Below are 12,822 nucleotides of genomic sequence, written 5' to 3' on the forward strand. Positions count from 1 at the left end.
TAGAGATTAAGAGTTTGGCTGCGGATAGAGGGTATCTGTGTGTTAACATTTGTTTAGTTGGATGTCATGTCAGTTTTAAGATGTTTTGGCTCTCTCAAGAGAGGCTGTTACGATGCAGGATAAGAAGAAAAAGGAAACTCGTAAAGACCATTTGCGTCATGGCAAAGTGGGATGTAATTGGTCAAATCAGATTTATCTCTCAGTCGTCCAAATTCTCAATGAAAGCTAGTATGAAACTGCAGTCTTCGTTATCATGTAATTGAGGAAGGTGTGTGTGTGTGTGTGTGTGTGTGTGTGTGTGTGTGTGTGTGTGTGTGTGTGTGTGTGTGTGTGTGTGTGTGTGTGTGTGTGTGTGTGTGTGTGTGTGTGTGTGGTCTGGTCGGTTAGGCATAGTTTGTCTTAAGTTGGTTAAGTTTAGGTATAGGGTTGGGTTTAGCCTAGGCATAGTTTGTCTGGGGTTAAATTTAAGTATAGGGTTAGGTTTAGGCATAGTTTGTCTGGGGTTAAGGTTACGTTTAACGGTTTAAGCATAATTTATTTAGGGTACCAGACTGAGCAGTTCCACCGGCTGTACGCCTGGGGCGAGTTGGTAAAGGGGCGTCTGGTATTCCTTAGTTTGTATTAAGTTTTCGTCAGTGAAAAAAGGCAGCTCCTCTGGTCTGTCTGTCATTACCTCATTCCCTGGGTTCATGCCCAGACTAGTGTTGACCCGTGTGGTTCAGTGTGGTGGCGCGCGGTGGTCCTGCCGTGTCCCTTTGAGTGGTCTGGTGACACAGCATTTGAAATCCAACGGAACAAGGGTAGCCCACTGTGGGACTGACCACAGGGGGCTACAGTAAACCTCACGGCCCCACTGGACCCCTTACAGGTCCATTTGGTTCCATGTGTACACTCTCAGACCAGTAAACCCCCACTCCCCTCTCTGGCACGGTTCCACTGGACTGTGTTTCTGATGTCGTGCATGATCGATGGTTTCATATCCACATTGCCAACCAAGTAATTCCTCAGTAAATCCTCCATCAATATTAAATTGATTTGCTGTTGTTGAATGTATGTGATTTACAATTTACATTTTAGGCATTTAGCAGATGCTCTTAATCCAGAGAGATTTACAGTAAGCAAGAACAACACAAGGTAATACATCGCATGCATAGAAATAGTCATCTAGGATCATAGGTAAACCATGAACAGTAGAATATCCCTACATTTAAACTATAAACACTATAGCATGGTCAATGATGGCCTGGCATCTGTCTATACATAACATGGGATCTAAATTACATTTTAGCCTTGTCATAAGCTCGTCAAGGCTATGGCAAGTGCTACGGACTAAGGTGGAGTCTGAAGAGGTGCATCTTCAGATTCCGGCGGAAGATTGGGAGTGAGTGGAATTGGGAGTTAACTCCATAGTCTGGGAGACTACATACTGTAGGACCACAATGGAAACGAGTCCCCAGGACTATTTTTGTGTTACCCTTTTACCCTTAAAGGTAGAGTAAGTGATTTCACTTAATTCAAATATCACATATTTTTTTGTTTTGTTGTGATAATCCTCTCTACTATAGAGTGTGCTGACCATATAAGGAGTTCCTCCCTGTCCCCAGTTAACCCCTGGGGGTCAAAAAACCTTAGGTTTCGTTTTTGACTCTCTATCCTGATTGGACGAAGGCTTAGGTCCCACAGCCAAAAACGAAACCTAAGGTTTTTTGAGTGAAATCACTGAATATACCTTTAATGTCTTGACTGTACCTTGTGCTGTTTTACATGTCTGACTAATATAGTATGTGTGAAACTCTCCCAGATGTTGATGGTGACACACATCTTCTCCCAATACCATGGAAAGATTTTGTTATAAAACATCTTCATTGTTGCTGATATTGTGGAGGAAGTCATGTTTGGAAAGAACACACTTTGCTGGTCATAAAAATGTCTTCCAGAACTACGTGCATTGGGGTTTACAGACAGGTGGAAGAATGGGTGTAAATCACCTCTCCAGTGTATTCACGCTTCCTGCTGGCATAAATAACACCATGGATGTCAGGCCGCTTCACTAAATACTTGGAACGATCCGTCTGTCTGTCTGCCAAGTCTGTCTGTCTGTCAGCCGGCCAAGTCTGTCTGTCTGTCTGTCTGCCTGCCTGCCTGCCTCCCTGCCTGCCTGCCTGCCTGCCTGCCTGCCTGCCTGCCTGCCTGTCTGCCTGCCTGTCTTTCCTGCCTGCCTGTCTTGCCTGCCTGCCTGCCTGTCTGCCTGCCTGTCTTTCCTGCCTGCCTGTCTTGCCTGCCTGCCTGCCTGTCTGCCTGCCAAGGCTGACCCCAGAGTTCCTTTCATTCACTTTAAACGGGTGTTGTGCATATTCTTGTTTTTTTTTATTGGCTGTCCTGTAAAGGAAGGCCTTACTGCCACGTTGAACGATGATTACACATATCCTCATGTGAACTGACTTCCCTTTTGGACTGAGCAGCTTTGACATTCCACCATCAGATGAGAGTACCTATGAACCAGGGGTCAGCAATATGTCCGTACACTACACAGAGAAATGTGTCTGTAGCAAAGACTTGTCCTTGTCCGTGGCATCTTCTTTCTTTTTAACACCATTATAATGTTCCTTTTTTTGGTTCATAAGACCCAGTTACTGAATGTCAGTTTCCAGGTTTTCTTCCGAATATGTATGACACTATGTGTGTCACATTAGGAGTCCAACTACAGCAGTACTAGTGGTTCTCAAATGATTTATTTGCACGGACCCCCTTAACGTACGGGTCCATTTGGTCTGTTTGTAGTTGTACACTCTCAGAGTTACAGACCTGTAATGGTCATTCCGGGCTAGCTCTGCATGCGTTTCTGGTAATATTATTGGCCAACAAAAATGGCCAAGCCAGATGGCGATGATCCCTGCAACGTATCAGGTCTGCTCTGAATGGCAGTCCAATTGCTCTGTGGTTTCAATCAGTCGTCACCAACAGCCTCAGGATTTTGGGAAAATCACATTCAGTGATGTGAGATACTACTGCATGAACATCACTCTGTTTTGACCTTGGCTCAGCTTGTCCTAAAGAGCAGAGATTAATAGATTTTTCCTTAGCCGCTGCCCAGCAGAATAACGTGTTCGGCGGTGACTCACAAATGGAGCGATGAGGTCAGGGCTGTCGGCACGTTGTTTCACCCCTTCCTTTCCTTTCCTGTCAGAAACGTCTTGTGTCCGCCCTGTCTACTACATAGGATTCTAAAGAAGTGTCACAAATGGGCAGTGTGTGGTTGGTCTGCTGACCAGTATGTCCTAATTCTTTGCCCGATAACAATGTGGCTGCTTTTGTTTTACATTTAGAGGGGTTAGGGGGATGTTTCTTCCTTTATTGACAGCGACAGCGCTCAGAGACAGGACATTCCAAGAGCCGGGTCTCCCCCGACTCTTGGAATTCTGCGTAGCATTAGCCTGACATTTTGACCAATACCCGGTCTATGTGTAGCACAGCCCTCTCAGTAGGGATGGGACCATATAAATTACACGATTATTGTGTCAAAAATAATTGCGATTTACGGTATATTCGTGATAATCAAAATGTGCTTAAAATTTTAAATGCCACTTTTGTTAACCACTTGAACCCCCATATTCTTGGGATGAAGGCTACACAACGTGTTGTGAGCTTGTGGATCTGCTATTTTTGCCGAATCGATTTGTGAAGAGTGAAATGAGAGCGTACCAAATACACTCTCTACAGGTCAGTTATATCAAGTATAGAGGGATTAACCCCTTTTGATGTTTTTACCCTTCAAGATGTGTTGCTATGTTGTGCAGTATATAGAAACATAATTTTTTCCTAATTTTTGAATACATATTTGAATTTTTTCAGAAAACTTCAGGATTCCAGTAAAGGTCAGGATTTAGAAGACCTTTTTAGAATCAACCTCAGTCCTCAGTCCAAAATGGGTTAAGTGGTGCTGAATTTGCAGCTCAACAAAAGCGTCCTAGCGTATGGCAGATGGCAATTTCACGCTAAATAAAAAATCTCTGCGATATGATTATTGTGAACGTTTTTTTATCACGATAATCGCGTCCCATCGCTACATCTCACCACATACACATGCTGAGGCCACAGAGCAGCCAAGGCATCGTTGCAGGGTGTGGACACGGAGGGGCGTCCCGTCCCACAGACGCAGTACACCCGGCCAGCTCAAAGTGATTCACTGAGGAATTTGTTTACTTGTGGCGGAGCTACAAATAACTGCGGGGTTTATACAGGCCGGGCGAACGGCGACTTCCCCTCCAGGCGGCCGTGCAACATAAACAGAGTCGTGAGGGGGACATACTGGAGAGTCTTATTAAAGCACAACCGCTACACATGTTCCACATGGCCACATGGATCCCATTACTCACTGGGGAGCGTTTCCCTTCCTCCAGGGAATCTACTGGCCCTGAGCTCCGTATCACCCCATGCTCTGGCAGTTTGTCTGAGCCTGACTCTGGTGTGTTAGTAGTTACGTCAGTCAGTCTGATGCCGTTTGGAATTGGGAGAGGTGTAGTAGAGCTTTGCAAAAGCTAAGCTGGTGATTGATTCAGTAAATGAATGTGACACTGGTCCTAAGTAGTTTGGCCCATGAATGTATTCTCCACTCCGGAAGTCCCTCCAGAGGTTGCCTGGTGTTTTTTGAGTGGTGCCAAACAGCTCCAATGACTGACCGTGTGTGCATGTCTGTCTGTCTGAGTACAAGGCCTCAACAGATGCAATACCTAATATGATGTTGTACAGCCTAAATTATGAAATTGCATTTCCTCATGGTTTATTTCCTCTCGTCCCTCCTGCAGGCCTTTGGGAACGCCAAGACGGCCCACAACAACAACTCCAGTCGTTTTGGAAAGTTCATCCAAGTCAACTATCAGGAGAGTGGCACCGTCAGAGGGTGAGAGCACACACCGGGTCATGTTTCTGATGAATTCACTAAGTCCATTGAGATGCATGTTAATGACTTCTCCATATACATTATCGATCATTTCAGTAGCAAGAGCTTCAACATGTCTTCTAAGTCTAGTCAACAAGGCCTGCAGTAGGCTATGCACGGGACACAATCTGCATGACATTATTTCAATTAACTAGAAATACGGAAATATTAGAGGGAGAAACGCTATCGAACTCAATCAAGCCGAGTTTTCATGTAATGCACGACTGCGGTGATTAGTATATTGCCATCACCTGGGTGGGTAGTCGTGGTGATTAGTATATTGCCATCACCTGGGTGGGTAGTCGTGGTGATTAGTATATTGCCATCACCTGGGTGGGTAGTCGTGTAACCTTCCCGATGTTAAGCTGTGTATGTGTTCAACAACACAGCCATGTAAAATTACATTCACAGCTAGTATGAGGTGATGGAACGTTTCCAGACAATATGCTAGCTTAGGTTGCTAATCTATTTGGATTGGCATTGGACAATCGCTTTTGGAGTCGGGTTTAGCAAAGGGTCAATTGGAATCTCTTCTAATGCAGGAAAACATTTTATTGAATCTTAGATGCATAATGAAAACACATGTGACACATGCATGTGGCGGCTGACAAGATAAAGTAAAGGATGAACAATATTTCTCATGCACATTTTATTATTGTTCTTTTTTTCCACAGTGCTTATGTGGAGAAGTACCTTTTGGAGAAGTCCAGGCTGGTGTACCAGGAGCACAATGAAAGGTACTGTATCCTACTGTATTACATTATAAAGTACTGAACATCCTACTGTATTAACCCATTTAGGCCTGACGTAGAAATAGAAAATATGTCTTCACAGTTTTCTGAAATACCTCATGTTTCTGTATCAGTGGTTCTGTATTTCATGTCAAGGACCCCCAGAATTATTTGAGGCACAATTTCACGATTTTTCAAAAATAGCAGACCTACAAGCTCGTAGCTGCCACTCGGTGGCACGCTATGAACTTGCTAGTTTTCTATTACCCAGGGACTACAGATGAAATTTAGCTTCGGCTAACTCTGGCCCATTTACATTGATGTGAAAACTGACATGTTGATTAATGAGCTTTGTCCCTGTCAAATAAATAAATAAATAAATAAATACCTGCTAGTTTTCAATAGCTAAATTATAACATAATTTTTAAAACGCCAAAAGAGTGTGTGTGTGTGTGTGTGTGTGTGTGTGTGTGTGTGTGTGTGTGTGTGTGTGTGTGTGTGTGTGTGTGTGTGTGTGTGTGTGTGTGTGTGTGTGTGTGTGTGTGTGTGTGTGTGTGTGTGTGTGTGTGTGTGTGTGTGTGTGTGTGTGTGTGTGTGTGTGTGTGTGTGTGTGTGTGTGCGTGCGTGCGTGCGTGCGAAAGAGTGTTCCACATGATGAAAAGCAGTGTGAAGCTCACCATCAACCACGTGGGGTTGACACTAATGTGTTGTGCTGCTGGCTGGGGCAGTGTGGCAAGGGTTAACCTCACTGTCGGGGGCAAGCAGTGCATGGGCCCCCCGTGTTACCCACCTCTTATTGAGATGGATTGCTGACACTGGCCTGTGTGTGTGCACGTGCTCTGCGCTGCGCTTCCCCCAAAAGAGGACCTTGGTTACACAGCTGCAATACGCTCTTGACCTGTAACCTTCAAGCAGCAGCTAAATACTATCAGCTGAATGAGCGGCGCCTAATGGTCTTTTCAGCGTTTATATTTGTCTTGTTTGCATGCACAAGCTAGAAGTGTTAATGTTTTGTTTGTACTGTTGCTGTTTGACCACTGCACGAACCAATCTCTCTGTTTGACCACTGCACGAACCTCTTTCTCCCGCTCACAAAAACTGTCTCTTGTCGTCCAGAAATTACCACGTGTTTTACTACCTGCTGGCAGGAGCAAGCGAAGAAGAAAGAACATCGTTTCACCTCAAGAAGCCTGAAGAATATCATTACCTCAACCAGGTGAGACCTTAGAATATCATTACCTCAACCAGGTGAGAACTTAGAATATTATTACCTCAACCAGGTGATAACTTAGAATATCATTACCTCAACCAGGTGAGAATATCATTACCTCAACCAGGTGAGACTTTAGAATATCATTACCTCAACCAGGTGAGACCTTAGAATATCATTACCTTAACCAGGTGAGAACTTAGAATATCATTACCTCAACCAGGTGAGAATATCATTACCTCAACCAGGTGAGAATATCATTACCTCAAACAGGTGATAACTTAGAATATCATTACCTTAACCAGGTGAGAATTTAATTACCTCAACCAGGTGAGAATATAATTACCTTAACCAGGTGAGACCTTAGAATATCATTACCTCAACCGTGTGAGAACTTAGAATATCATTACCTCAACCAGGTGAGACCTTAGATTATCATTACCTCAACCAGGTGAGACCTTAGAATATCATTACCTCAACCAGGTGAGATTATCATTACCTCAACCAGGTGAGAACTTAGATTATCATTACCTCAACCAGGTGAGATTATCATTACCTCAACCAGGTGAGACCTTAGATTATCATTACCTCAACCAGGTGAGACCTTAGAATATCATTACCTCAACCAGGTGAGATTATCATTACCTCAACCAGGTGAGAACTTAGATTATCATTACCTCAACCAGGTGAGAATATCATTACCTCAACCAGGTGAGACCTTAGAATATCATTACCTCAACCAGGTGAGACATCAGCATCACTTAGGATATAAATCTTACAGCATGCCGCATTGCAGCACGACGTGAGCTTACAGTTCAACTACTGACTGTGCCACCGTGCCCCCTTCAAAACTATTCTACAATGCTGTTGCACAACAACAACCACGTTGACTTCTCTCTGGATGTGGAGAATGCAGCCAACCCACCCACTCCTCTTCTCCTATTCAGCTGTGCTCTGATTGGTCCAACCCACACCCCTTCTCCTACTCAGCCGTGCTCTGATTGGTCCAACCCACGCCCCTTCTCCTACTCAGCTGAACTTTGAGTCTGATTGGTTGAACATAGCAGACTGCCCCCCCTGACGCTCGTATTATAACCCCCGCTGTTTTCAGACAACAGTCGAGTTCTGCTTTTTTTTCAAACGTAACACTGAACAGACTCACTGTGTTATAACAATCTGACCTGATGATAACTCAACAACTAGAAGTTTAATGTGTGTCTCTCTACAGCATGTGGCTCCCGAACACCCCAAAAAATAAATTTGACGTTTGTCCAGGACCAAAACTAGTGGAAAACAGTTTCCAATAATGGAATGTTTGAAGGAAAAAAATAAAATAATAAAGGGACCCATACAAAATGTGTCCGACCCAGGAACCAGTGCAGTCTATGTGGTCCCCAAACCGACCCAGGAACCAGTGCAGTCTATGTGGTCCCCCAACCGACCCAGGAACCAGTGCAGTCTATGTGGTCCCCCAACCGACCCAGGAACCAGTGCAGTCTATGTGGTCCCCAAACCGACCCAGGAACCAGTGCAGTCTATGTGGTCCCCCAACCGACCCAGGAACCAGTGCAGTCTATGTGGTCCCCCAACCGACCCAGGAACCAGTGCAGTCTATGTGGTCCCCCAACCGACCCAGGAACCAGTGCAGTCTATGTGGTCCCCAAACCGACCCAGGAACCAGTGCAGTCTATGTGATCCCCAAACCGACCCAGGAACCAGTGCAGTATACTGTATGTGGTCCCCAAACCGACCCAGGAACCAGTGCAGTCTACAGCATGTGGTTCCCAAACCTTTGCTGGAGAACCAATAAAAGATAAGTTTTGTCTCACACAGGACCCACACTAGTGAAAATAGTATAGATCTACAAGCTCTTGGGTAAGCTTGTAGATCAGCTATATTTTCACTACTCAAAGGTTTTTGGGGGGTGTGAAATCAGTCACATGTCAGTTGAACACTATCTCTCTCTTTCTCTCTCTCTCTCTCTCTCTCTCTCTCTGTCTCTCTCTCTCTCTCTCTCTCTCTCTTTCTGTCTCTCTCTCTTTCTCTCTCTCTCTCTCTCTCTCTCTGTCAATAGGAAACTGAGGCTAAAAGTGCACATTCCACTGGTGGTGGCTTTCAACAACTCCTATAGTCTCTCTCTCTCTCTCTCTCTCTCTCTCTCTCTCTCTCTCTCTCTCTCTATTTTTTTTGCTATTTGTTTACTGAAATCCTGAAAATTATCATTTTTATTTTATTTCAAATGCCTTTCAAATGCCTTCAATAATATGAACTAAATACAAATATATTGGATATAAAAAAGACAATAACATTTTAATGCTAGTCATTAAGCTACTAATTTTGACTGAAGTAATTAAAGCAGGGCATGTTTCCATGTTTGGAATTGTAACAGCTGAAATAAATAATATATCAGTATTCCGATATTAACCTGGGGTAAGTGAAGGTGGGGGCCGCCAGTTGCCCATGTATGGCCTAACCTACAGTATCTAATTTAACATTTGTGGAGTTGGTCACCTGACCAAAAGCGGTTGACAGAAACTGGTCGACATGTTCTGTTGCCCCAACAGGGGCAGAAACAAGGCCACAACCACGCTATTTACACACACTACAACTCGCTTACAATTCGCAAACCTGGCAACACTGCCCTGTGTTCATGCTGTTGTCAGAGGCCCGCCCCCGGCTCACACGTCACTATTTTCTCCGTCTCTCAGCTCGCAATCGGCAGCCATCTTGCTTTTTATTTATATGGGCGACTGGCAATTTAATGCAAATAAATAAATTATAGGTCCAGCAAGCAAATCATGATGGTCTGTAGGTCTCAATCACATTCCGATTTTAGGTGTTGTGTTTTGTATGACATTTTGGCCAGTAGTTTTATATCTATCTCAGCTTTTGCCTGATAGCACACATGCTAACAGTTAGCAAAAATCAGCGCCGTTTACATCCAAAAATAATGTGTCACTTTCTCGGTTCTGCACCGCTTAATGGAGAAGTATAGCACTGGCAGCGCAACGAATAACCCCCCACACACACACACCCCAGGGAGGGAGGGGGGAGAGAGAGAGAAAAGACAGAGAGAGAGCGAGAAAGAGCACGCACGTCTTCACCCCAGCGAGGGAGGGAGACGGAGAGAAAGGGACAGAGCTCATCATCTCCAGTCCAGTAGTTAGCAAAGGGAGCTAAGTGCTAACTATAATCCAAATTGTTAGACAAGTAGTGTGCCCTGGCCTGACACAACTTTCTTAGAAATGTGCATGTTGCAGCCAGCCAGTAAGATGCATTTCACGGTTTTCGGGAGGGCGGGGGGGCAGTCGGTTTGGGGGGGTTCCCGACGGCTGCGCGTCGCTTCCTCCTCTGACAGAGGGGAGGCGAGTAAGCGACACAGTCAGAAGCCCCCTTTGTTCAATCGAAGGCCCCCTCACTGCAGCTGTGTAGGGGTGAGGATCGCGTGGTGATTCTAATGTAGGCTACAGAATTCTATAAGTCACCACTTTTGGTGTGACACACAGCTTCTGTTTCTGTTTACAATGCGTTGTCAACACGTGTTGAGTTGACAAAGATTGACAGATTTCGGATAAGACTGATAGTGAGGCACACAGAATCACACTACTTTTGGATTTATTGGGATTGGCTTTTTGGGGAAAAGAGGGGGAGGAGGTGATCAAGCAGCTCCACAAGACCACAACATATTTGGTAGGCTCACGGCTGCATTTATTTTCCTTTTTTTTTCTCTCGAGGGTGCATGGGATGATGGGAGCCCCTCCAGCAGGCTAGGGAGCTCCGCTCAGGCTAGCGGAAAATGACCGCGGGCGCGGGTTGCCAGGTTTTTTTATAAGTAAAAATAAATAAAAAAATAAATACATTAAAATTAAATTAAAAAAAATATTATAAAAGATCGGGATCGGGATCGGAATCGGCCGATCTTTTTTAAAAAGATCGGTGATCGGGATCGGCCCCCAAAAACGTGATCGGAGCATCCCTACTAACAGTGCTGACCACAACGTTAGCAGCATTTGATGACAGGTTGCCATAGCAAGTTTAGCAACGTACAGTGTGCGCAGACCTAACGTGAGCTTCTGGGACAGAAACTTGCGTTTTCATGTCAGCAGCAGCTGCTGCAGCCTCTGATAGCTACTGTGCTAAAGATGCTAAAGCAACACAAAAAAACATCCACACGCAAACCAAAACAAACCAGGGACCAGGGTTGCCACATACCGTGGATGTGAGAGTGAAACAAGCAACCAGGTCTATAAAAATGTTAAGAGGCCAGTTCAAAGTAGGTAAATCAGAAATGCTCCGGAAATTAGTCTTAAAATAATCAATTATAGTGTTGACTGTCAAACTTTGTTGTCTAATGTTGTTTCAGAGCAGTGGAACTCAAACATTTCCATGTCAAGGACTACCAATAGATAAACAAGTCCAAAGTAGCTTATAATGATCAGACTTGGCAACACTGTCTCTAGGTTGAACGTTCTACTTTACAAGCTCACACATATGAAATATGTTTTTTTTAATCTTCAAACTGAGACATATTTTATGATAATACTGTTAGCACAGTCATCATACTCCAAGAGCATACACATGGAACCAAATGGACCCTGATTTTCCCAGAGAGCAAATGGTATCAAATGGGGGTCTGTGGCCTAATGCATTTCAAACTGGGGGTTCTTGGTATTATATTCTCTGCATATCTTATCAACTTGGGGTGAATATTTCACCACAATACTTTACTGAATATTTCACAAGAATATAACACAAGAGTCAAATGTACGGTCAAATGTAATCACAATATAGGCTACAGATGTAAATATTTATGACACAGTAAAATGTCGAAAATTAGTGCTATCCCCCCCACACACACACACACACACACGACAGGCAAGGCTGTTGTTTGCATCGTTAGCAGGCAGCAGCTACCTTGGCACTGCTCTCTGTGACTGTAGTTGTTTCACCATGTTTGCGTATTTATGAGAAATAAAAAACACTTTCTGTTATTATAATAATTCTGTCAACTCCCGCAATTTCCTTCTTCCCATATTGCGCTGCAATGTAACTAGGATTCGCCGGCCGAAGGCCGGCGAAATTCTAGTTGCCTACATGCCTTATTTCTCTTTTTTCAGTGACCCATAACAAGCGACACGATGCATCCACGGATGCATGCGTGCACGGACACACACACACACACACACACACACACACACACACACACACACACACACACACACACACACACACACTGTATGCAAGACGAGCACAAACCCACTGTGACTGTGTGGAATGTGGATGTTGTTTAAGAGTTGTTGCACCTCTCTCTCTCTCTCTCTCTCTCTCTCTGCCTGCCAGAGGCACATAGCTCCGCCTCTCATGTCATACTGAGGCCCGCCCCCCTTATCCCAAAGCCAACGCCCACTGCTGAGAATTCCTTCCATTCCTCCTGTGTGCAACAGTGGTTCTCAACCTGTGGGTCACAACCCCAAAATTATATATGTTGTTTTTGTTTGTTTGTTTGTTTGTTTTGGGAAGGGGGGGAGGCCCAGATGACAGTAAAGTGTAAATTTAAGCCTTTTTAATACCTTTTTCCCCTCAATCTTTTCCTAATTGTAAGTCTACAAAAAAAATATCCTGTGAGAACCAAGAACAATGTCGTCACAGTGTCTTATTTCCAAAATTATACTGTGCGTGTGAGGATATTTGGCTCTCACAAATATACAGTAGTAATGCACACACACAGACACACACGCATGCACATGCACTCACAAGCACAAACTGAACTAATCCTTTTCCCTTTTTGAGTGTGCAACCACTCTTATAAACAGCTATGTGAGTCCCTGGCTGGCTGTGTCCCTGTGTCCCTGGGTCTGAGCACAGAAATAGCACCGGCACCAAGTGTCACTGTTGCGCAGCCGAACACACCACCAAGTCTTACGGTTGTGCAGCCTAACACA

The 12,822-nt window shown here is 44.4% G+C and overlaps 1 protein-coding gene across 7 annotated transcripts in view; it reads left to right on the forward strand.

Moving 5' to 3' along the window:
* Positions 1 to 12,822, forward strand: part of myo9aa (myosin IXAa) — a 133,835-nt gene that overhangs the window by 59,738 nt on the left and 61,275 nt on the right. For 6 of the 7 annotated variants that reach the window (XM_080771918.1, XM_080771920.1, XM_080771923.1 and 3 more), the window contains exons 5-7: positions 4,806 to 4,900; positions 5,614 to 5,676; positions 6,787 to 6,886. In XM_080771918.1, the coding sequence (XP_080628044.1) occupies positions 4,806 to 4,900; positions 5,614 to 5,676; positions 6,787 to 6,886 (258 nt within the window). Of the gene's footprint in view, positions 1 to 4,805; positions 4,901 to 5,613; positions 5,677 to 6,786; positions 6,887 to 7,608; positions 7,624 to 12,822 lie in introns of those variants that run through there. The other variant, XM_080771925.1, reaches the window with a different exon arrangement.

Source organism: Protomyctophum bolini (genome assembly GCF_963924005.1).
Source record: "Protomyctophum bolini genome assembly, chromosome: 1".
Taxonomy (NCBI): domain Eukaryota; kingdom Metazoa; phylum Chordata; class Actinopteri; order Myctophiformes; family Myctophidae; genus Protomyctophum; species Protomyctophum bolini.